Here is a 21,221-nt window from a genome sequence, read left to right on the forward strand (position 1 = left end):
TCTTGAGGTCCATGCACCAGTTCGTCAATAGAGAGGATTAGCTTGTCCGGTATCCCGGTAAAACGCAGGCGGACGGGGCGTTGGGGCGCAGGCGTAAACATGAGCGGCCTGCATGGTGCAGCCACCTGGTGGTGCAGCGCTCAAACAGACGGAAACAGCTTATATTGCATTAACCGAGCGTATTTTATTTTGCTGCTGGTGTAAATGTTTGGCAGCAACACGATTATGCCAGTGCTGAAGCTTTACACCAGCAGCGAAGAAGAATACGCTCGGTTAATGCAATACTAGCCGTTTCTGTCTGTTTGAGCACTGCGCCACCGGGTGGCTGCACCATGCAGACCGCTCACGTTTACGCCTGCGCCCCAATGTCCCGTCCTCCTGAGTTTTACCGAAATACCGGACAAGCTAAACCTCTCTACTGACGATAGGTATTTTCACGGCGTCTTGGCGAGCTCGGTTTAATATTTTACAGGCAGAGGTAGACTGCATTGTATTCTAGAAAAAAAAGAAAGAATACCACTTGAGCGTTGACGTGGGCTAGCTGCTATATATAGGAGGCTCTATACACTTCGAAGATGGAGCTAAATAATATTAAGTTACCAGAGCTTTGAAACATTGAACATTCAAATCCGTGACGTCACAGACACCGGGGTTGTCGCTCCGGCGAAATATGCAAAAAACTTAGTTTGGCGATCTTTTTTTTTCATCTGCTGACCAACCTCTTCAAGTTAACGAAAATCGCGTTCAGAAAGAATATTTTATCTCTCTAACCTGATTCAGTGTTTGTTTTAGAGTTGCTTTACAAAAGCGAGTGAGTGATGTAGCAGATGGAAGAGAAGGCGTATTAAAAGGCGGGGTTGTGCGCAGCGATTGCAACGTGAAAAGTGGTTTGTTGAAAAGGCCAGCGGAAAAGCACGCTTGTATATAAAAATCGCTGTCAACAATATTGGGCAGTGCTTCAGCCGATATTTTACTGCCTTCAAGTGATTTGTCGATAAGCAATAGAATGTCACTCATGTTTTTTTGTTTTTTTTTATTTTTCAAGCAAGCAAAAGCGCGGGATGCAGAGGGTGCCAAGGAAGTACACAATGCCTATAACGTCCGGCCCGACGTGGTCATCATGAGGGGCATGTCGAAGGGCATCTCCGTTTTGTGTTCACTGTTGCCGTGTCCCGCCAGCACCGTAGTCAACAGTTCGAAGTAGGCCCGTGCGCGAACTTGTGTCAACTTCTGCCGCATGCAGAGCTGTTACAAGCGCAAGGAAGAAATTCGCAGGTTAATAATCCCACCTTCGATTAATCCCAAAGAGGTTCCCCAAACGTTATTTACTTGCCGAGCGATAGAGAGCTTTAGCTCGTCTGTAAATGTATTAGCGTTTGCCGGAGTACCACGTTACACGAGAGCTGCGCAGCAGCTACGATGCTTGTGGCTACATCTTGTGACGTGGGGTATAGCCAGAGGGCGCGCAAAGCTGACGCAGCAGTAACTTACCATATTCTGTTTAACTGCTAGCGTTCAGCGTGTAAGTAGCGACACAATCGTCAACGTGCAGTCATATTAATGATTTTTTTCATCCAAGAGAACACTCGCGCTACAAAAAAAAATGTTTTTTCAAACTCGTTGTAGTTGGTCAAGGTATCGCTAGATGTCGCTGCCAGCTTTGCTAATGCCATCCACGGCTCCGGTAACCCGGTAATTGTGTCCTGGCAAACGGCAAGAAGTTTGCGGAGAAGCTAAAACTCTCTGATGACAGATTTTGGTTCTCCTAAGTGTCAACGGCAAGATATGTCACCACAAACGGGGCCCTTAACGCCGAAGCAAAATGGATGTAGACTGCCAGCGCTATACATAGTATGCACGTACGTCATTCAAGGATACTCCGCGACTTCCGGTTTACGGCGGCGCCATGTTGGGGAACTTATAGGCCTATGCGCACGCCTCTTGATAAGGCTCCTGAAGATGGCGGAAGACAGCGGAAGCAGACGACAGCAGCGGATGTGACGTCACGTTCGTACTATGCGTGTACACTCAGTCGCCTCTTCTTTTGGCGGAGCAAGGGCAGCGTTCTGCACTTCCGCTTTTGGCACATGAGCATTGCGCACACTCTCACTGTAAGCACACTTTTACGGCGTAATTTCAGGCCGCCCACTATCACCGGGGTCCTCTTATAATGGCGATACAGGCTGCACTGTCCCCAGCATCGGCCCAAGTTAAATGGCGAGATATACCCGCCCGCATGCCCGCCCGTTTGCTTGTCCGCGAAATAAGTCGCTCCACTCGTACAATGCTTGGCATTCAAACGTAGGTCTAGCTTGTCCAAGTGCATTACCCTTCTACGATACCAGGAAAAGCTACTCTTACCGGGATAAAAAGCTTGGTTAGCCGAAAGAAAGCGCTAAAAAATAAATAAAAGAAAGGCGTATGGGTGACGACATCCGCGTTGATATTCCCGCACCATCTCGCCATGACGTCACCAACTTTAACGGCGTCTTCTCAGATAGGGTTAACTTTTTAATCGGTAAACACGCACTATAGTGAGTGTGTGCCAGAAGGAGCCAAAGTTCGCGAGTTTCAAAGAGATATACTGAGTCAAAATAACCCAAACATGAAGGCACATTTGAAATTCGCTGCGTCGCTTACGCAATGGCTCAGCCGGTTCGGAGCGATATAAAAAGAAATATTGCGATTTCCCTGTATTTTGGCTTTTTTATTATCAGCCCATTGTAGTAAAATCAATGAAAGTAGAATTTTTAAAGAATACTTTGTCAGTCAAAACTGCTTCACTTTTTAGTGTCCCTTTAAATGAGTGCTGCCATAATACTTCCGAGTCTTCATTTCGTTTTTCTTTAAAAGAAGGTATTGGGCTTTGAAACCTCTGTAAGGATGCCGAAAAGCCTCAAGGCGCCCTCAATAATTATACATTACAGCTGTTCTACAGTCACTATCATTCTTGTTGACCTGGAAGTGTATGTGAAGTGGAAGTGTAGTGTGCCCTCACATCGTGACGCAAATGGTTGACACGTGAGAGCAGGACATAGGGACTTTTCGAGAGTCGCTCCGACTCGCTTGGTCTTCTGTTGTGCTACTACATGGGGCCTCACTACCAGCCTATCCCGATGACCCGCCCTCTCACGTGCCAACAGTTTGTGTCACGATGTGACGGCACACGCACTTCAAGGGAAACGAAAGTGAAACTGACTTTATAACACTTATTATACCAAGTTTCATTATCATATTTTTTTTAGCTGCGCCAAGTTTTTAAAACCTTTTTTTTTGCCAGATAACACAGTTCCAACGCTTGAGATAAATTACTCGATGAAGACTTAATTACTTCTACGATAAATCAAAATGTCAATTGGATGTTTAATATAATTACGCTAATTGTTTTTTAATAATTTACCTTACGGCACATATTTTAATATAATAATTTAGTCAGTGAATTTGCAAGACGTATCGGATGAATTCTCAGGACTACAGCACCTTCGAGATTATTATTTTCAAGGTGCCCGACGAGAGGCACTGGCATTCCGGTTACTTCTGTGCTTAAATCTATCAACAACGTTTTATTAAGAAACTAAGCGGAACAATTGTGCCCTGAGAATTTGTTCCAAGTCGATATTCCATACGAACTAAGTAGCTACAATTCGTAAATTGAAATACCTGTCCTATAAATAAAGTAATTAAATAAAGGTTAGCTATTGTTCATATGCTAATTATTCAATTAGTCATTTTGATTTCTCGCAGAAGTAATGGCCACCTCGTCGAGTATATTAGCTAACTTACTACAAACAACGTTCAATACCGCCGCTTATGCGACAGCCACAACTGTAACGAATAAATCAGGGCGGCAACCTGTAACGTGGATGGTAGTATGTAGCATTCCTAGTATACCATTGTGCTGGCCTCGAAGCCTCGATGAGGAACACTCACCGTTATTTTTTCAGCGAAGTGCTTTGCACCGGCTTCGTGTTCCTTGTTCTGCAACACATGTGGTTATCCATAACTGTGCGCACCAACTTAAGGCACTGCTTTTAGCTGGAGCCAACTTCGGTGTGAAATACCGAAACGCTCTCATCACACGACAGCACAAATGATTTCAATGAATTCTCTTCCACTTAAGGAATAAACCTACATTATAGGAAGCAGAATTTCTATTTATAGCTCCATATATTTTACTAAAATTGTTCAAAATCGGCTTCCTAAAAAAAGAAAAACGGAAGCTTAATTGATGAGAGCATCCGCGGTGAACAAATCCGGTATACGAGTTTACACGTTGACATTCTTACACTAATCTTTAAGAGTGTTTCGCGAAAACAATCTCACAAATGTATGTGACATTTCGGAGAGGGGCATATAACTTGGAATAAATGGATTTATACACCCCTCCGAAATTTGCCACGTCCACTTTAGACGTTTCAACATGTGCAGCGGCCTACAGAATCGCGCTATCGTTTGTAACTGCCGAGATACAGAGTTGCAATATTGAAGTTCCAGTTTATTGCGGATTTTTGTTCAATCATATGGACACTCCAGGCGCATTTCCGCCATTTCCGCCGGGATGTTACGCATAAAGCGCGATAACCTCATGCTTGCGCGCCGCATTGTGTGGGTGCAAATAAAAGCTTGCGAGTGTCAGCGGAGAATTGTGCTCGATCTCGACGCGTGCAAGGCAGGAGCAGGGGGGGGGGGGGAGGGTTCTACACCGGCATTGGCTGCGTATGGCACGGCTGAGCGCGACCGCGCGGGCCCTATATTTAACGCCATACGCGATGGGTACAGAGTCCAGCTGTGTCGAGGCCTGATAGCTTCGTATACGCTGCGTTTTCGCCGTCGCGCTTGAAGCGAGAGGCAGCACGAAAGTCGATTCGCTCACTGCTGCTGCCGCTCTTCCTCGCACCAGAGTTTTGACAGCGAGTGTCTGCGGTCATCGAGTGAGGTGTGTTTATGTTTGCCTATGCGCGCGCCACACCACGCTTGTTAATTAAGTTGGTCAGCGAGTGCTTACAAGAGTAAACGGCCTAGAAATCTACTATACTTATTTCGCATAGCTGTCTAATAATTTGCTATCGCAATGATGCTCCACCTTTCGGGTGAAACTGCGACTTTTCTTTTGAAACGTTCAGTAATAAAATAACTGGTGGCCGAAATCAGACCTATTTTATTGCGCTTAGTAGTTCTAATTTTTTTCTTATAAACCCGAGAAAGGCTCTCAAGTTCAGTGCAGTGTGAAAGGAAGAAACCGATTTCTCCGTTGCCTTGTATCTGAACAGAAGATTCTGAGGCAATAGCTTCCTCTTAGAAATCGCATCTAGTTGAATAGGCGGGTTGACAATAAGGCCTCAACCGAGAATAATCTTGCCGATTGCCATAAAATAACTATAATAGGCAATGACCTGTCCGAGGCTGCCTTTATATACTCTCCCTGCAACCTATGTATCAAGCAAGTATTTCTAAAGTGAAGCACTCTTTGCCTTTTACCCCGGGTCCGCGGGTAATGGCTTCTAGCTGTTGGCTGCTGGCTGTTGTTTATCCGGTTGTGCAACAACTTAGGCCACTCAGAGTGTGCCGCTTTTATGTGCTGTAATAGACAACTTGGAACACTGGTGTGTGCAACTCCGAACCGTGTAAAATAGTTAAAACCCTTAAAAGTGAATAATGGTATAATATATGACACACACCTTTACACCTAAAAAGGATGTAAGGATGTGAGTTATAGACGAATTTGCACACTTACTTACTTTACGTGCACCAGTTGACACCCTTAAAATGAAATAAAAGTGGAAATCTGTCCATGGCTCACACCCTTACTTCTAAAGGGAGCGTAAAAATATGGTTTATAGACCAATTTACACCGTTATTTATTTTGTACAGCAGTTTACCCCCTTAAAAGCGAATAAAAGTGGAAATCCGTCCATAGCTCGCACCCTTAAACCTAAAAAAGGTGTAAGTATGTGCGTTATAGACAAATTTACACCCTCATTGCTTTTATGGATGTAAATTATTTCATAATGTATGTCTCACTGGGTACGTAAACAGACTATAGCCAATTTCCAAGATGATATTTGTGCTACTGGGTAGTTCGACAGCAGGAGCAGCTAAATGTGGAGAAAGCAAATAGAATGGAATCAAAGCGTACATTGAAGCAGGAGCGTTGAGCTATACATGTAAGTGAAGAAATGGTGGCGGCGGTGGTGGTGGTGGATTCTGATACGACCACAGCGTCAAAGCCTGTAGCTGTCTGCGCATCTGGGTCACGAGAGCGAAGTCGACGGGTGATCCGCGTTGAGAGGAGAACGTTGATGTCAGGTGCATTCAAATACATTCAAGGCTTGATGTCAGGTGATGTCAAATACATTCAAGGCTTGCTGCTCCTTTGTGTCGCAGTGGAGCACGCATCCCAGGGGGTTTGCCAAGAGCTGGCACACACCGAGTAGCACATGCCCAGTGATCCAGGTTGTCCGAATGCACAAATATACCCGGCGAGGAAACGGCGACGAACACCAAAGCCCTTGTAAGAAGCAAAGAAATATTCGCTTTAGAACGATTAAAGGCACCGTTCGAAATGTACAGGTGCCGACAAGAGTGGTATACTCCACGCAGCGGGAGCCGGAGCAACGGCAAACTGCCTCGCAACGCCATCTACAGGCAGCATCTGGGATCGAGACAGCCAATGGGTGCCCTTTGTTATCTGCAGGCATGTCGCTTGACTCGTGTCAATGTTTCGTGCTCAGCTCGCCAAAATGCCGAGCGACGCCGCTGCAGTAGCAATCTGCGTGCAGTATACCACTTTGTCGGCGCCTGTACGAGGGGCCTTACGAGGCTATCCTCGCGACCTGGTAAACCATGCGACAGCGGCGTCGGCCGTTGAACTATGTTCGCTGCAAAAAGGCAGAACTCACCGTTTTGTCACCCAGTGCTTCAGTTAGGCAGTCGGTGAAGGACCGAACCTACGCAGAAGAGCAAGGACGTGCGCGATCGTGAGGAATAAGGAAGCGATTCGCGGTAGGCAGCGAGGACGAAACTCTAAGCCCTGTTCGAGAATGTCTGTTAGACGCTTACCGAACAAGACCGGTTCGCAGCTCTGGCTTTGTCGAACTCAACCTGCACGCAGCTGCGCAGTTCCGTCCTAGCGTGGGCGTCGCTTAGCTGAGGTCGGAATGGAATAAGAGCGGCAAAAAAAAAAGGACGTTCTGCACTTACATGTGCAGAAACCAAGTTACTTCTTCACAAACAGGATTACACTTAACATACTCGTCAAATAACGTTAATCAAATAGCAGCACAAATGACAAAGAATAATGGACACATAAACATGGAAAAAAATATCCTTTATTCGTAACTCATTCGTTAACATCCTAATACGTAACTCTCGGTTACGCTGAATTACTGCAAATGAAAGGGGATGAAAAAAACAACTTGCCGCAGGTGGGGAACGATCTACGGCAAGTTGTTTTTTCATCCGCTTTCATTTCCATTAATTCAGCGTTTCTTTGTTTAAATTAATAAGCACAAGTGATTTCCTTTATGTTGTCCTTGGTGTGAGTGTTTGTTGGCTTCTTATGATAAGACTAATAAAAATAGGGTCCCTTGGTTAACCCCCTTTCTTCCCTGCAACTTAGTCATATAGTAGCTAGAGACGCACGTTTAGGATCTCCTAGGACAGTAACATAACAGTCCAGTAATATAACAGTCTGTACTTGGCGACATGATGACGTACGCCGACTCATGCAACTCGGTGGCAGTGTAGGAGTTCAGTGCACGCTACACTGCCACCGAACAAGAATGAATAAGAATGGGCTGGGGTGCGTTCGGCAGGTATTCTCCGATCACGAACAGCAGGTTGCCATTATCCCCCAAGAGAAAAGTATATAATAGCTGTGTCTTACCAGTACTCACCTACGGGGCAGAAACCTGGAGGCTTACGAAAAGGGTTCTACTTAAATTGAGGACGACGCAACAAGCAATGGAAAGAAGAATGATAGGTGTAACGTTAAGGGATAAGAAAAGAGCAGATTGGGTGAGGGAACAAACGCGAGTTAATGACATCTTAGTTGAAATCAAGAAAAAGAAATGGGCATGGGCAGGACACGTAATGAGGAGGGAAGATAACCGATGGTCATTGAGGGTTACGAACTGGATTCCAAGGGAAGGGAAGCGTAGCAAGGGGCGGCAGAAAGTTAGGTGTGCGGATGAGATTAAGAAGTTTGCAGGGACAACATGGCCACAATTAGTACATGACCGGGGTAGTTGGAGAAGTATGGGAGAGGCCCTTGCCCTGCAGTGGGCGTAACCAGGATGATGATGATGATGATGATGATGATGACGACGACGATGATGACGACGACGACACTGCCCGCGCAGGCCCTTTGTGGCTTGGAGGCTGAAAACAGTTCCCACGTGACAATTATTTTGAAAGAAGCGGGGCCCATGCACCAGCCAATTATACTCACTCAGTTCTCTGCCGTCATGGTGTGGCGTTACAGAACGGAGCGAGCGCGATTGGCTTGGCGATTCAGTGCAAATCAGTGTTTAGTTGGAGTTCAAAATTTTCTCGAGCTTCTTTGTTCACATGTTGTAAAGTTAGCACCAGTGGAATGTAATGATGGTACACTTGCATTTTCGATGACAGTGGGATTACCACTGTCACTGAAAAGAAAAAATATGTGCAATCATTGCCTTTTACCGGTGCTAATATATTGTTACGGACAAACCTGGAGGTTAACAAGGAAGCTTGGCTCGAGAAAAGTTGCGAACACTGCAAAAAGGAATGGAATGAAACGTGTTAGGCGTACCTTTAAGAACCAGGAAGAGAGTGGTGTGGAACAGAGGGCAAAAAAGGGATAGCCGATGTTCTAGTTCACATTAGGAGAAAGCATAGGAGCGGGGCAGGCCATATATTACGTAGGGAAGATAACCGTTAGACCATTAGAGTTACCGAATGGGTGCCGAGGGAAGAGAAGCACAGAGGGGGACGGCAAAAAATTAGGTGGGGCGATTACATTAGAAAATTTGCATGCACAAGTTGGAATCGGCTAGCACAAGAGAGGGCTAATTGGAGATCGCTTCGAGAGGCCTTCATCCTACAGTGGACGTAAAAACAGGCTGATGATGATCGTGATTACGATATTTGGCACTTCGTTTTTAGATTGTCACTTATTACTGTATCTTGTAATGGAGCCAGCAAGAGTTGCGATGTCGGCTTTTTGGTGCGAAAACCTGGTAGGGTGGCGTACGCTATGTGCCATAGAAAAAAAAAAAAACGCGGGTTAACGCTTCTTTCAACAGCGACAGCCGAACTTAATGTAGCCTCTACTGTCTCGTGCGCATTTTATTAGAATATTTATGTCAGAGGAGATACGCTTAGTTCTTGACTTACATGTTCTGTCGGTTCATGGCGAACTCTCAGGATAGAAAGACGATTATCACGAACCTGATACCTGAAGTGCTCTGTGTCGGCTCCGTGTTCGTTGTCCAAGCATGTCGACGCCGCATCTATCACTGCAGGAAGAGGAGAGGGCTGGCGAGATTATATGAGCGACGGCTTTCACAATATGTGTTTCCAAGAGTCAGACAGACGCTCGACTAAATCTCGCATGTCTCCTCAAACTATTGATGCGAAAGCATCAAACGGCCAATGGAGCCAAAAGGCCGGTGTCTCTAGCAGCGAAATGACGCCTAAACTCCCATTGGCTGTGACGTCACGTCACGTGCGCGCCTCGACGGAGCAGAGTGGGTGAATCGGAACACAGTGATACCGCGCTGGCGCGTCAGGTGCTGCGCGAGGGGAGAGGGCACCGCCGCGACGCCACGTCATCCTTGCTGAAGGAAACCTGGGCTCACCGCGCAAGCTCTCAGTTGCGTTTTATAACTTCGCCTCGGTGGTCGCTATGAAGAAATCAATGTATAAAAAATAACACATGCGAAAGGAAGAACGTTGGCGGTAGTGAGTTTCGAACATACGGAAGACATGCGAGAGTCCCTGCTAACAGAACTTCCAGGCTGCCACCTGTAGCAATGAATAAGGCTACTCCGAGTGCTTGTGGTGTGCGGGAGCGTTTGCAGAGTTATTAGTGGCGCGGGAATCGAGTGACACTCTTGTTTCTTGCGCAGCACTTCACGGTTCAGCGGTTCACCTCCTTAGACTACCGCGGAGGAAATTAATAGTAAATCAGAAAGAAATAGGAAAAAAATAGTACAGCACAAAATTCACGTGTTTGGTTATAGATATGATGTCAGAGCATAGGTTCAGTTACAGGTTGAGGTACTGAAGTGTCTGGAATAATTAGAATTAATTAGAAATCACTGAGTCTACAGAGGCCGAAATTCAATATGAATCAGAAAAATAGTAGAAAAAAATTCTACCGTAGGCAATTTATAGGTTTCATTATAGATATGATATCAGAGCATAAGGTTGTTTACAAGTTGAGTTACTGAAGTGTCTGGAATAATTCGAATTTAATAGAAATCACTCATTACCGCACACAAAAGCACAGAATCGTACGCTTTAGGGACCCGCCACGTGAGCACGACTTTGGCAAAATTTCTGGAAACCCGGAAGTAGAAAGCAACAATAATGATGTCACTAATTACATCACACACAACATGGTAACACGATAGTTAACCGCCTGAATAATGGAAAGCAGTTGGCTCGGAGTTCGGTTCTTGCATTGTGTTCACCTAAAGTTAACCTAAAGACCATCAACGCAAAGGTGCGAGTGGCACTAAAAGACACCTAAGTCAAAAATTAGGGTCACCTACCATTTTTACACTTCTCATATTGGTCTTTTTTATGTTTTGCGCATGGTTGTTTCATTAGCAGTAGTAAGTTAGTCACATCCGGATCAACATGTACCTTTATATCTTCCCATTTCTTTCAAGACAACCACTGTTACTTACTGCAACTAATATATACTATTTTTAATAGCTGCTACGACTGCTACTACCGCTACTACTACTTACTAGGACTACCTACAAACACCATTTTCACGTGTAAGCATCGACGTCAATATTCTTACCTCTTTTTCTGAAAGGAATTAGACGCCAAATAAAAGTTGTATTCAGACCAACTAAAAGACGCCGGACTCAAATCTTGCTGATTTGAAATAAAAGTTTACGCTCTCAGCAGTGGTTACGTATATATAGTAAAATAGAACGAACGTTATTCGATAAGTACCAGCGCTTGCAAAATTAGGTTTATATGTGTAGTAACTCACTTTTTGCATGACAAGTAATTTACTCGTAAACTTATTCAACTGTGATCACAATAAACCAATTCGAAAACTGAAAATCATCATTATCTCTACTATTATAGTTGCTTAGCAGAATAATTTTTCCGATCGCGTACAGCTCATTTTAATTGATGGACCGTTTTATCTGGTGCACCCCAGAGGAGAGACCTGAGACTTTTGCACAAGTTAGACTGTTCGTAGACAACTGCGCACTGTTTCGGGAAACAGCTTCAGCGCATAACTAACGTGAACGTTGTTTGAGTTTGCATGACATTTAAAATGAATGGATTATTGGGGCGTCGTATTGGACAAAGATAAAACAGTTCGGCTTCGTTTAACAGAACGGTACTTCTACTAGCAATACTGGCACAAATGAGCATCATCAAAACTTAAGCGAGTTAACAACTGCAAATACCTATAGAAGTTACATTCACTAATAACTTTTCTTGGAACTCACATAGTAAAAATGTTTGTTATTTCCTTTTCCCAGAGCTGGTTCTTAGGACACAAACTTAGAAATTCACCTGTGAGCGTTACTAACTAATCTTGCTTTTATGAGACCGAAACTAGAATATGCCTGCATTACATTTGGATTTCTACCATAAGCGTAGCATATTAGGAATTTGGGAAATTCTGAGACAGTCTGTCTATTCTCATTTGATTTCAAACACACCTACTCTATTCCCTAGTTGAACACCCTAATGATGTTGAACTCTTTAAAATGGACATAATTACATCGCCTTAACCCTTTGCATTCAGTCATGTGAATTATTACTATAGACCTTATGTTACACGTAAACCTTTTGTCCACAAGATGCGAATGTCGCGATGATCCGAATTCAATAACCAACCATTTTCCTAGGATGGACATGTGCACCTACAAGTTTTCTGTTTACTCTCGTATGATTTCAGACTCGAATTTCCTACCCGAGCTATACTGGCTGCCTGCAAAGTAAAATGCAATTGTATTATTTTTGAGATTTATAAGTGCGTACTTGCGGTCTTCAAATTGCTCTCTTGTTGCCTCGCTTAAAGTTGCTGTTTGCAGTATCAGTGCCCGTCGTGCAAAGACACAATTCCGATCTGCCGTATGTCAAAAACAAATAATAGAAAAAAATTATGTATTCACTATGAAGGGTGCGTCCCACGCTAGCCTTTCATCGTGATCAGAAGAAGCTGGCTCTGTGACCTGTTTTTTTTTCTTTCGCGAGCAGTTACCCACGTGTAAAACAGTCTGTCTAGTATGACGCAAAAATTTCGCGAACGTGTTCTGAAATTCTGCGGAAATATTACGCGAATCTGTTGACGGTAAACTCCCGCAAGGTCGCTTGAGGCTTGAATTTCCTTCTTCCCTTCCCTCCTCTCTCTCCCTGTGATATTTGCTTTCCCCTTTCCCATTCCCCCGGTGTAGGGTAGCCAACCGGACGTTATTCTGGTTAACCTCTCTGCCTTCTTCTTTTCTCTTTCCTCCTCCTCCTCGGACCATTAGAGAGCTTTAGTTTAGGGGATGCAAGAGACTTGCGTACGCAAAAACTAGGGGCGAAGGCACTGCGCATGCGCAGATGCACCATCTGCGCCATCAGCACCATCTGCACCATTGATGGTGCAGATGGTGGTGATGCACCATCAATGGTGCAGATGGTGATGCCCCATGTAATACCCTCGTAATGAGGGCCTTTGGGGGTATTTTGAATAAATAAATAAATAAATCACCATTGGTGATGCACCATCATCACCATTGGTGATGCACCATCAATCACCATCATCACCATCAATGCACCATTGATGGTGCATTGATGATGGTGCAGATGGTGCACCATCTGCACCATCAGCACCATCTGCGCATGCGCAGACGGTTCAGCGCATGCGCAGTGCCGTCGCCCCCAGTTCTTGTGTACTCAAGCCGCTTGCGTCCCCTAAACTAAAACTCTCTATTGCTGCGTGGATACGCACGTTGTCCGCAGTGCACACCGGAGTCCGAGGAATGGTATCCTCCCACAGGGGGAGGCGTCGTCGCACCCGCCCCGACGCTGTACAAGGCCAGGTACGTCGCCAGCAGGGCGTGCATCTCACTTGGCCGTCCTGCGCTTCAGCGAGAAATTCAAAGCGCCCCTGCAGTGGCTATTAAGGCGAGCGCCAGATTAATCGCACAAAGCCCAACTTGTCGTTCTTTGACACGCTGGATTCATCATCAGCAGCCTGGTCACGCCCACTGCAGGGCAAAGGCCTCTCCCATACTTCTCCAACAACCCCGGTCATGCACTAATTGTGGCCATGTCGTCCCTGCAAACTTCTTAATCTCATCCGCCCACCTAACTTTCAGCCGCCCCCTGATACGCTTCCCTTCCCTTGGAATCCAGTCCGTAACTCTTAATGACCATCGGTTATCTTCCATCCTAATTACATGTCCTGCCCATGCCCATTTCTTTTTCTTGATTTCAACGCTGGATGAGATGCCTGAAAATTCTGATTTCAATTCAATTCAATTCAATTTTTGTTTTTCCAGAAATAACGGCTCCTGGAAAGGGTCAAGAGCTAAAAGCTGTCTCGACAGCTTGACTAGGCCCATGACCCCCCTCTACAAGGCAGTGTTGGTTTACAGCAGCAGGCAGTGTCCATATTAAAATGACATCAGGAAATGCGAAGATCAATGAGGTATACAGTAGCAAAAGGGCGATTAATTAGTAAATCAACAGCGTATGATGTCAACATGTGTTTGCAATAACATTATCTATAGTTGTGAACACATGACAATACAAATAAAAGGAGTTACGACACCAGAATATAAAGAAAAATAGAATACATACATGTTAGTGTTAAACAGCACTTGCAACACAAAAAGGCAAACGCACATAGTCATTTAAGCGCTGGAATGACTATGTGGAATGCATGCACGCTGGAATGCATGAGTCCATACCAGCGGTTTTAATGCGCTGAAGGGAGTTTTCTGTCGTGGAAAGTTCAGCAAATCTTCGTACTAATTAAGTAATTTTGTTAATTAAGTTTGACCAATTATCATTTTACTATTTTCTTCGTACAAGGAAGCCCTCGCCATGGCTAAAAATAAGTGCGAGCAAGTTATTCTATTTTCTTTAATTTGGAATGATGTTCGGGCTTTGTGGGGTTAAAGTAGGGACGTTATGTTGGAGCGATTCCTTCAGTTCGATTCTGTGCCACTCTTATCATCCATCGCTCACGGCCGGCTGATCCCGCCGATAACGCGGGTGTAGCGCTGGTATAAATGACCACTGACGAAGTGCGAAAAGGAATGACCAGTGGAATATCATCGCTGCATTATCGCGGCCTAGTCTTCTAAATTTTGCTTAGGAATCTCGACACCTTTTGCTTGAGGACATAAGACGATGCACTAAGTGGTGCACAAACGCAAACGTCAAGTGCCCATGACCTTTCGCGCTGCCCCTCTGGCTCATCTTCGCTGAAATTTCACACTGGGATACAATTTCGTATGAAGTTAAGTTTAATGCCGCGTTTTTGAACATTACTTACCAGTTTAGTCCACCATAAATCCGAATTAGGCGTCGCCTGCGGTAACGCCACAGCAAACATCTGGATTCTACTGCAACAAAGCGATGGCGCCATCTGTCAAGGACACGGTGAACACCGTGTTTCCGCCGTAGTGATGACACACGGTGCCACTGTTCTGCTGCACCGGAAACGATAATTGGTTAGTGACATTGCCGCAGACGGCGTCCACTTCACATTCATTGAGAACGAAACTGCCACGTGAGCTTCCACGTTTGCGCAAAGGAGCCAATCACGCTTGAAAAGTTTGATCGCGATCGAAAGTTCCAGGCAACACAGGTATTACACCCTCACGAGGTGTCTTGCGACAGCTGGCGCTGTCGTCGCAAAATGCGATAAGTAACTGAAGATGCGTCCCGCAGAGGACAAAGAAAAAAGATAATAAAAGTTGGCTGACGATAACGACACTTTGGAATGCAAGGCACCAACCAACGCGGCCCGCAACTTGTCACACACACACACACACACACACACACACACACACACACACACACACACGCGCGCACACACACACACACACACACACGCACGCGCTCACACGCAGCACCAGTATCTTCATAGCACGTGTCACTGAAAAAGAAGAAATCCCCCGTTACAAGACAAGCGAAACCAAAACCAAATTTTCCTATTAAAGTCGGCTGCCCGGAGAATTTTTCCTCATGTTATACATTCGGAAGTTGTTGCGCAATGGTGGCTTTATAATATCAGATAACTGTTCATCCCAACAAGCAGCGTATATTTAGTTGGATGGTGAAATGGCTTGCCTTAATTGCCTTACCTTATATAAATCCCGATGGCTCCAAAATTCCGGTTAACTTACGGGAGGCGATTTACCCCGAAAGCTCCGCAGGGAGTCAAACGGGTAAAAGAGATTAACTGACTTAAGTGCAAACTTATAAAAGAAAGCACACCACTCTAAGCTGGAGCTCGCTCTTACGCTCGTTCAATCAAATTCACAATTTCACCTCCTTTAGCCTTTCTCGAAAGAACGGCCTGTATCCTCAGTGCGTGCATTCAGAAGAACAAGTAAAGAACCAAAAGAAATCTCCAGCTTTATTCTGCAAGTGGGGAACACAATGAACGCTTCAGGTTTGATGCGCTCGGTTTAAAAAGCTTGACGACGGGTCTGGCGTTATTTAGCCACGAATTCAGCAAGCAATAGCAAGATGAAGACGGAGTCAAACTACGTTGTGCTCCGTCTCATGTACTATAGCAGACAACACTGTACGAAGGCTAGATACTTTTTACACTCCACACATTTGCGAGGAGGAGGAGGAGGAATAAACGTTCATTTTGAAACAGTATCCCGGGGCAAGCCGATCGGTTCTACTATAGGTGGGAGGTCTCCTCATTCCAGGATACCTCAGGCCTTCACTGCCTCCTTAGCCCTGGCGACGACGTGTCGTTGTTCCAGGTCCTCGGAGACGAACTTGGCCTCCCACGTTTCTACGAGGTCTTCGCTGTCTTGTCCGGCGTTACAATCTTTCGGTGAAGGCGACGCGTCTGTGTCTATAGATACCATGGACACTCGAGGATCAGGTGTCCGATATGCCGCACATTAGGAAGTGGTATCCTTGTTGCGTTGGGTAGAGTCTGTGCATGAATATTCCGTGGCCGTGAGTGTTACTCTGTAGTCTTCTGAGTGTGGTACTTTCTTCTTTGTTGAGGTTTGGGTCAGGTGGTGGGTACACCATGCGTTCCTGCTGTGATGTTGAAGGATCGCTGAGTAGGTGATGGGTGCGGTCTCTGCCCCCGCTGACGTAGACCCGGAATCTCAAGAGTAGGAAGGGTTGGCCCGGCAGGTGGCGCCCTCGAGCCGCGGCGTGTGGCGCTTCGTTCCCCTCCAGACCCTCGTGCCCAGGAACTCACGTCTCACAGGTGTAACGGATCCGAGTGCTGCTCGGACATACGGAACACACATACGAAACACAAAATTCGAAACACCGCAAGAAACGCAAAAAACTCGCGTTTCTTGCGTTCCGGTGTTTGAGACCATTGTCCATAACGTGATATGATCTGCATAAAAGGCGTGTCATAGATCTGGTATGGCGTCCGGGAGGCTGGGTAGTTTGATCATGGCAACGCCGAAGAGCAACGGCGATATGACCAAATCCTGCGGGGTGCCTTTGCTCGGTAGTCGGAAGCTGTCGCTGCGCAGGTTGTATATTCCAACCATGGCCGTGCGGTCCGTCAGGAAATTGCTGACATAGTCGTATGTCCGGGACCCGCAGCCTAGGTCTTCGAGGTTGCAGAGGATAGCTTCGTGACTGACGTTGTCAAACGCTTGAAAGCTCGATGGCGTTGTCCCGTTGATGGCTAAAACCATTTATTTATTCTGGTGCTCAGCTGGTCGATTAGGTCTTCCTTGAGTAGCAGGAAGACATCTTGCGTTGACAGGTTCTGCCTGAAACCGAACATAGTGCTTGGAAAATATCCGTTGTCTTCGAGGTCTGGGGTTAACCGGTTGTGCATCATATGCTCGAAAAGTTTCCCTACGCTCGAGGTAAGGGAAATTGATCGCAAGTTCTCGATGCTGAGGTGTTTATTTGGTTTGGGGATCCCGGTGATCTTCGAGCGCTTCCAGACAGCCAGTAGCTCTCCTATACCCCAGCATGCATTGAAGTACTGGAGTAGGGCTGCGGTAGCCTGCTGCGGAAGGTATCGTGGATGCTTGTTGATGATGCGATCTTTTCCTGGGCTAGTGTTTCTGGTGAGCGTCGATGGTGGTGCAGAGACTTCAACATGCGAAAAGGGTTGGTCAAGTTCGGTGTTCAGTGTCTCACCGTAGATTTTGTCATGTGCCGCTGTATTAACGGGTGGGTCACCACACAGCTTCTTCTGAACATCTCGGACGAGGTTCTCTTCCGATCCGGCGCATCCGCGACCAAAAAAAAAAGTTCATGCCACGTGAAAAAAAAAATATGTATAGGTATGCGTAATGTAATTCAGTGTGTCACATTATGTATAGCACAGTTTTGTTGGAAAATGCGATGTAAATATTACATGGCAAACGCCGCAGATACGAGCTTATTTACCACCGAACGAGCACGGAGTGACACATCTCCGTGACACGCGGCCACAGCGCGCCTCATCTTGCGCGCAAAACGTAGTCCGTCATATACTCGAATTCCAGAGGCCCCGAAAATAATACTTCGTTCTACGTAATCTTATGCTTACAAGTTGTAGTTGCAATGCATGAAACAGTTATGATGTAGAAGGCGTTGCAGATTGGAAACAAGCGCACTACAAAATGCGAGCGAAATGCGATTTCTACCGCCATATTACTCGCGCAACTAGAGCAGCTTTACCTGCCAAGTATGAAAGAGACAATACCGACCCCTACCTTTTGCTATAATTGCTACGCTGTGTGGCGTGGCTAAAGAGGTCAAGTAAGTAAACAGACTGGGACGAGAGAGTGCATTGAGCGTGGGGCATTGAGCTGGTCCAGAGATAGGTGAGGACGTCTGTAATCTGTAAGAGAAAACTGAATAATTCGGCTACACAGAAGCGATAAAATTGACAATACGATGAGTCGCCACATTGAGATGGGTTATGTCGCACTGTCTTTCAATAAAAGTTGAACTGTATGCAGCATTTCCAGCTAGCACGACGTGATGTTCAAAACGAATGCAAACATCTTTCACCTTTGTCGGCTAGGGCTGGGCCGTAATCTCCCAGTGATCCTCTTCCTTGGGGCATTGGTAATTTTGTTTCTTCCATGTAACGTAAATGATTCCAATAATTGCTCAAACCTGTCGTTGGTTGAGTGTACGTGCGTGCAGGTGGGACCTTTCTCTGTATATTCGCAATTTTTTTTCCGGCAAAAGATGTCCGTTGTCAGTCAACGCTTGTCCTGCGTGCTACTTCTTACAGTTGTCTTTCCCCTTGTTTCAAAAATGAACGTCAACCAACTCGACCAAGTGTCCCCTTTGCTGAGAAATCTCTACGAGTTTCCACACCCATAGATTCAACGTTCGTGTAGTGACGCTGCAAACGGTTCATATTTAGTGGCCGTCGTGTTAGTTATCTTTCTTTGTCTGTCTCTCTTTTAACTGATGTTAAAAAATTTGGTGTTATTTTTTAAAGTGATTGTAGGGTAGAAATCCTGGTGTTTTATCGTTCGGCAACCGAGAGTTCGGGATTTATCTCGTAGTTTCACTCATGACTGATAGAGGCAGTGGTCTGCTTTTTGAGATGTAATTAAGGAAAATTCCACAGTGGGTTTGCTGGTTCGACATAATTAACATTGTTGCGTAAGGAGGCGAAGGGACAGGACTTGAGCGAAAAACACCTGAACACAAACTATCAACTGACTTACTTTTCAGAAAACGAGGCATACAGGTAGCCTACTCGCATGCGCAGAGATTATCCTCCCAGTCTACCTACGGCCTCCATTGTTAGTGATTAAACTAATCTCTTTGTGAATAAACACCAAGATGGGCCCACAAGCCTCATGTGTCAGTGTGCCGTCTCTTTCGCTCAGCAAAAAGAAAAAAGATTAGTTTAATCACTGACAACAGAGGGCGTAGGTAGACTGGGAGGAGCATCTCTGCTCATGTGAGCAGGTTACATGTATGCCTCGTTTTCTGAAAAATAAATCAGTTAATAATTCGTGCTCAGGTGTTTCTCGCTCAACTCCTGTTCCTTCGCCTCTTTGCGCAACAGTGTTAAGAGGACACTCTAGCTCGGGCCCAACTCCGACACGACCTATTCAAATATATGTATAATGCAAAAAAACGCTTTTCTGAGATAACCTCTGAATTGATTGTAATGAAATTTATTGCATTTGAGAGACAAAGTTCAGTTCCAGTGACTGTTAAAAGCGGAATTTTGATCTAGGGTCTGCATTCTGTTACAAGAATTTTAAAGATTTCGCAGGTTTGAAAAGAAATCAACATACGAAGTTTATAAGTTAATAGCTCCGCATCAAGAATAGATATCGTGGTTCTGTAAACGGCATCCATTAGATCACTTAAGGCAGACAAATTAGATGCGTCAATTTATGTATCGCGTGAATTCGTTACGTTGTTTACAAGGGTTCTGCAAATACTGTATTTGCATATTACTAGTTTTTTTTTATTCACGTATAACAAATCATTTTTGTCCGTTTTAGTTGTGCTATCATATGCAATTCACAAGATTATGCTATCAGTTTTCCTTGCTGAGTTACAGAGTTGTAAACTTGGTACTGTCGTTTTCTGAAAATTTTGGATTTTTGCCAATGTTTAACTAAGAATTGAAGACATAAATCGACAATACGAAGAAACAGTCCCTAGTTTTTAACTTTTTTTCTTTTAAATGCAACAAACCTCCTCAAATTTGGTGCAGTGGTTGTCGAGAAAAACGAATTCTCCTTTTACATGTATTTAGATGGGAGCACCCGAGTTAAAGCTTCCTCTTAATGGTGCTTTTAGATATATTTATAGACACAAACGTTTCATCAAACAAGCTAAAAGAAGGAGTCTAAGGGCGTGAGCTATAGACCGATTTACACCCGTGTGCACCTGTGAGGGTGTAAATTAGTTTATAGTGTGAGGACGCCATTTAGTGTAGTGTCATCTGCCGCGGTGGTTCAGTGGTTAGGGCGTTGCGCTGCTGGGCACGAGGTCGGGGGTTCGATTCAAAACCCCGGTGGCTGCATTCCGATGACGACAACATGCAAAAAGTTATCGCTTACTATGATTTAGAAGAGGGCTAAAGAACCCTCAGGTGGCGGAGATTATTCCGGATTATGAGGTCTAATGCATTTATCATATTGCCCTTGAGTTGCTTCGAGACCTTAATCAAACCTAACAATCTAAGTTGGTTTCAAAAACGCAATGTTAAGCGTATCATGACGTAACATCTTGCGAGCAATGGCAGAAAGCCATAGCAATGCACCTCGATAGCTACCCTATCTACGTACCTTGTGAAAAGAAACAAGAACATGCCGCGGCCAGACAATTTCTTTGGCCGATAAAGACACAACCCTCCATTGTCAGCAAAAGTGACGTCATTGTAGACAAAGGAACAGAGAAAAAAAAACAGGCACGCAATGGAAAGAAGGGAATCAACCCGACCATGATGGCATTTCGCGTTCCGTCAGCAGATTGTCATAAAAAAGCGAACGATGCAGATGTAGCTGGAAGTGACAATGGTTATCACGGGTGGTCATGAGCAAGAGAGCGAAGATAATTTCGCAATCACGACTTATCTAGACAGGCGTGTCTGACTTCGTCCGTGTATAAAGGCGAAGCGTTCGCGTGGGACCCTGTTTCCCAACGCATCAAAGCGACGTCTTTAAGAAATCCGTGCCCCCAAAGGTGTCAGTATGACACGCTTTCACTTATGCCTAATCGTGTCTTTGCTTCTGGCCACCGTGGGTGGATCGAAGTCGCTGCCGGCATCTGAGCTGGCGAAGCGTGCTAACTACACTGGGTGAGTCGCTCCTGCTCGAATTACAGTGAAATCT

At 45.2% G+C, this 21,221-nt stretch overlaps 2 protein-coding genes across 15 annotated transcripts in view; one reads left to right on the forward strand and one right to left on the reverse strand.

The window, feature by feature from the left end:
- LOC135917135 (zinc carboxypeptidase-like) overlaps positions 1–21,221 on the forward strand; it is a 205,942-nt gene that overhangs the window by 164,049 nt on the left and 20,672 nt on the right. The window contains exon 1 of one of the 4 annotated variants that reach the window (XM_065450619.2): positions 21,016–21,187. The exons of the other annotated variants lie outside the window; for them this stretch is intronic. Within the exon in view, the coding sequence (XP_065306691.2) occupies positions 21,081–21,187 (107 nt within the window). The 5' untranslated portion in view covers positions 21,016–21,080. Of the gene's footprint in view, positions 1–21,015; positions 21,188–21,221 lie in introns of those variants that run through there. 4 annotated transcript variants of the gene reach the window in all.
- Positions 1,032–15,757, reverse strand: LOC135917139 (uncharacterized). 11 transcript variants are annotated; one of them, XM_065450631.2, is made up of 8 exons: positions 15,549–15,754; positions 14,735–14,891; positions 13,199–13,314; positions 9,430–9,497; positions 7,060–7,146; positions 6,900–6,947; positions 3,931–3,978; positions 1,032–1,245 (listed from the first exon to the last, which is right to left on the reverse strand). In XM_065450631.2, exons 3-8 carry the CDS (start codon positions 13,293–13,295, stop codon positions 1,093–1,095), a joined length of 501 nt encoding a protein of 166 aa, XP_065306703.2. In that variant the 5' UTR covers positions 13,296–13,314; positions 14,735–14,891; positions 15,549–15,754; the 3' UTR covers positions 1,032–1,092. The 11 variants fall into 11 exon arrangements, with proteins under 11 accessions (XP_065306703.2, XP_065306699.2, XP_065306700.2 ...); XM_065450627.2 differs by having other exon boundaries at positions 13,181–13,314; positions 14,735–14,888; positions 15,549–15,750; XM_065450628.2 differs by having other exon boundaries at positions 13,181–13,309; positions 15,549–15,750.

This window comes from Dermacentor albipictus, chromosome 8 (assembly GCF_038994185.2).
Source record: "Dermacentor albipictus isolate Rhodes 1998 colony chromosome 8, USDA_Dalb.pri_finalv2, whole genome shotgun sequence".
Taxonomy (NCBI): domain Eukaryota; kingdom Metazoa; phylum Arthropoda; class Arachnida; order Ixodida; family Ixodidae; genus Dermacentor; species Dermacentor albipictus.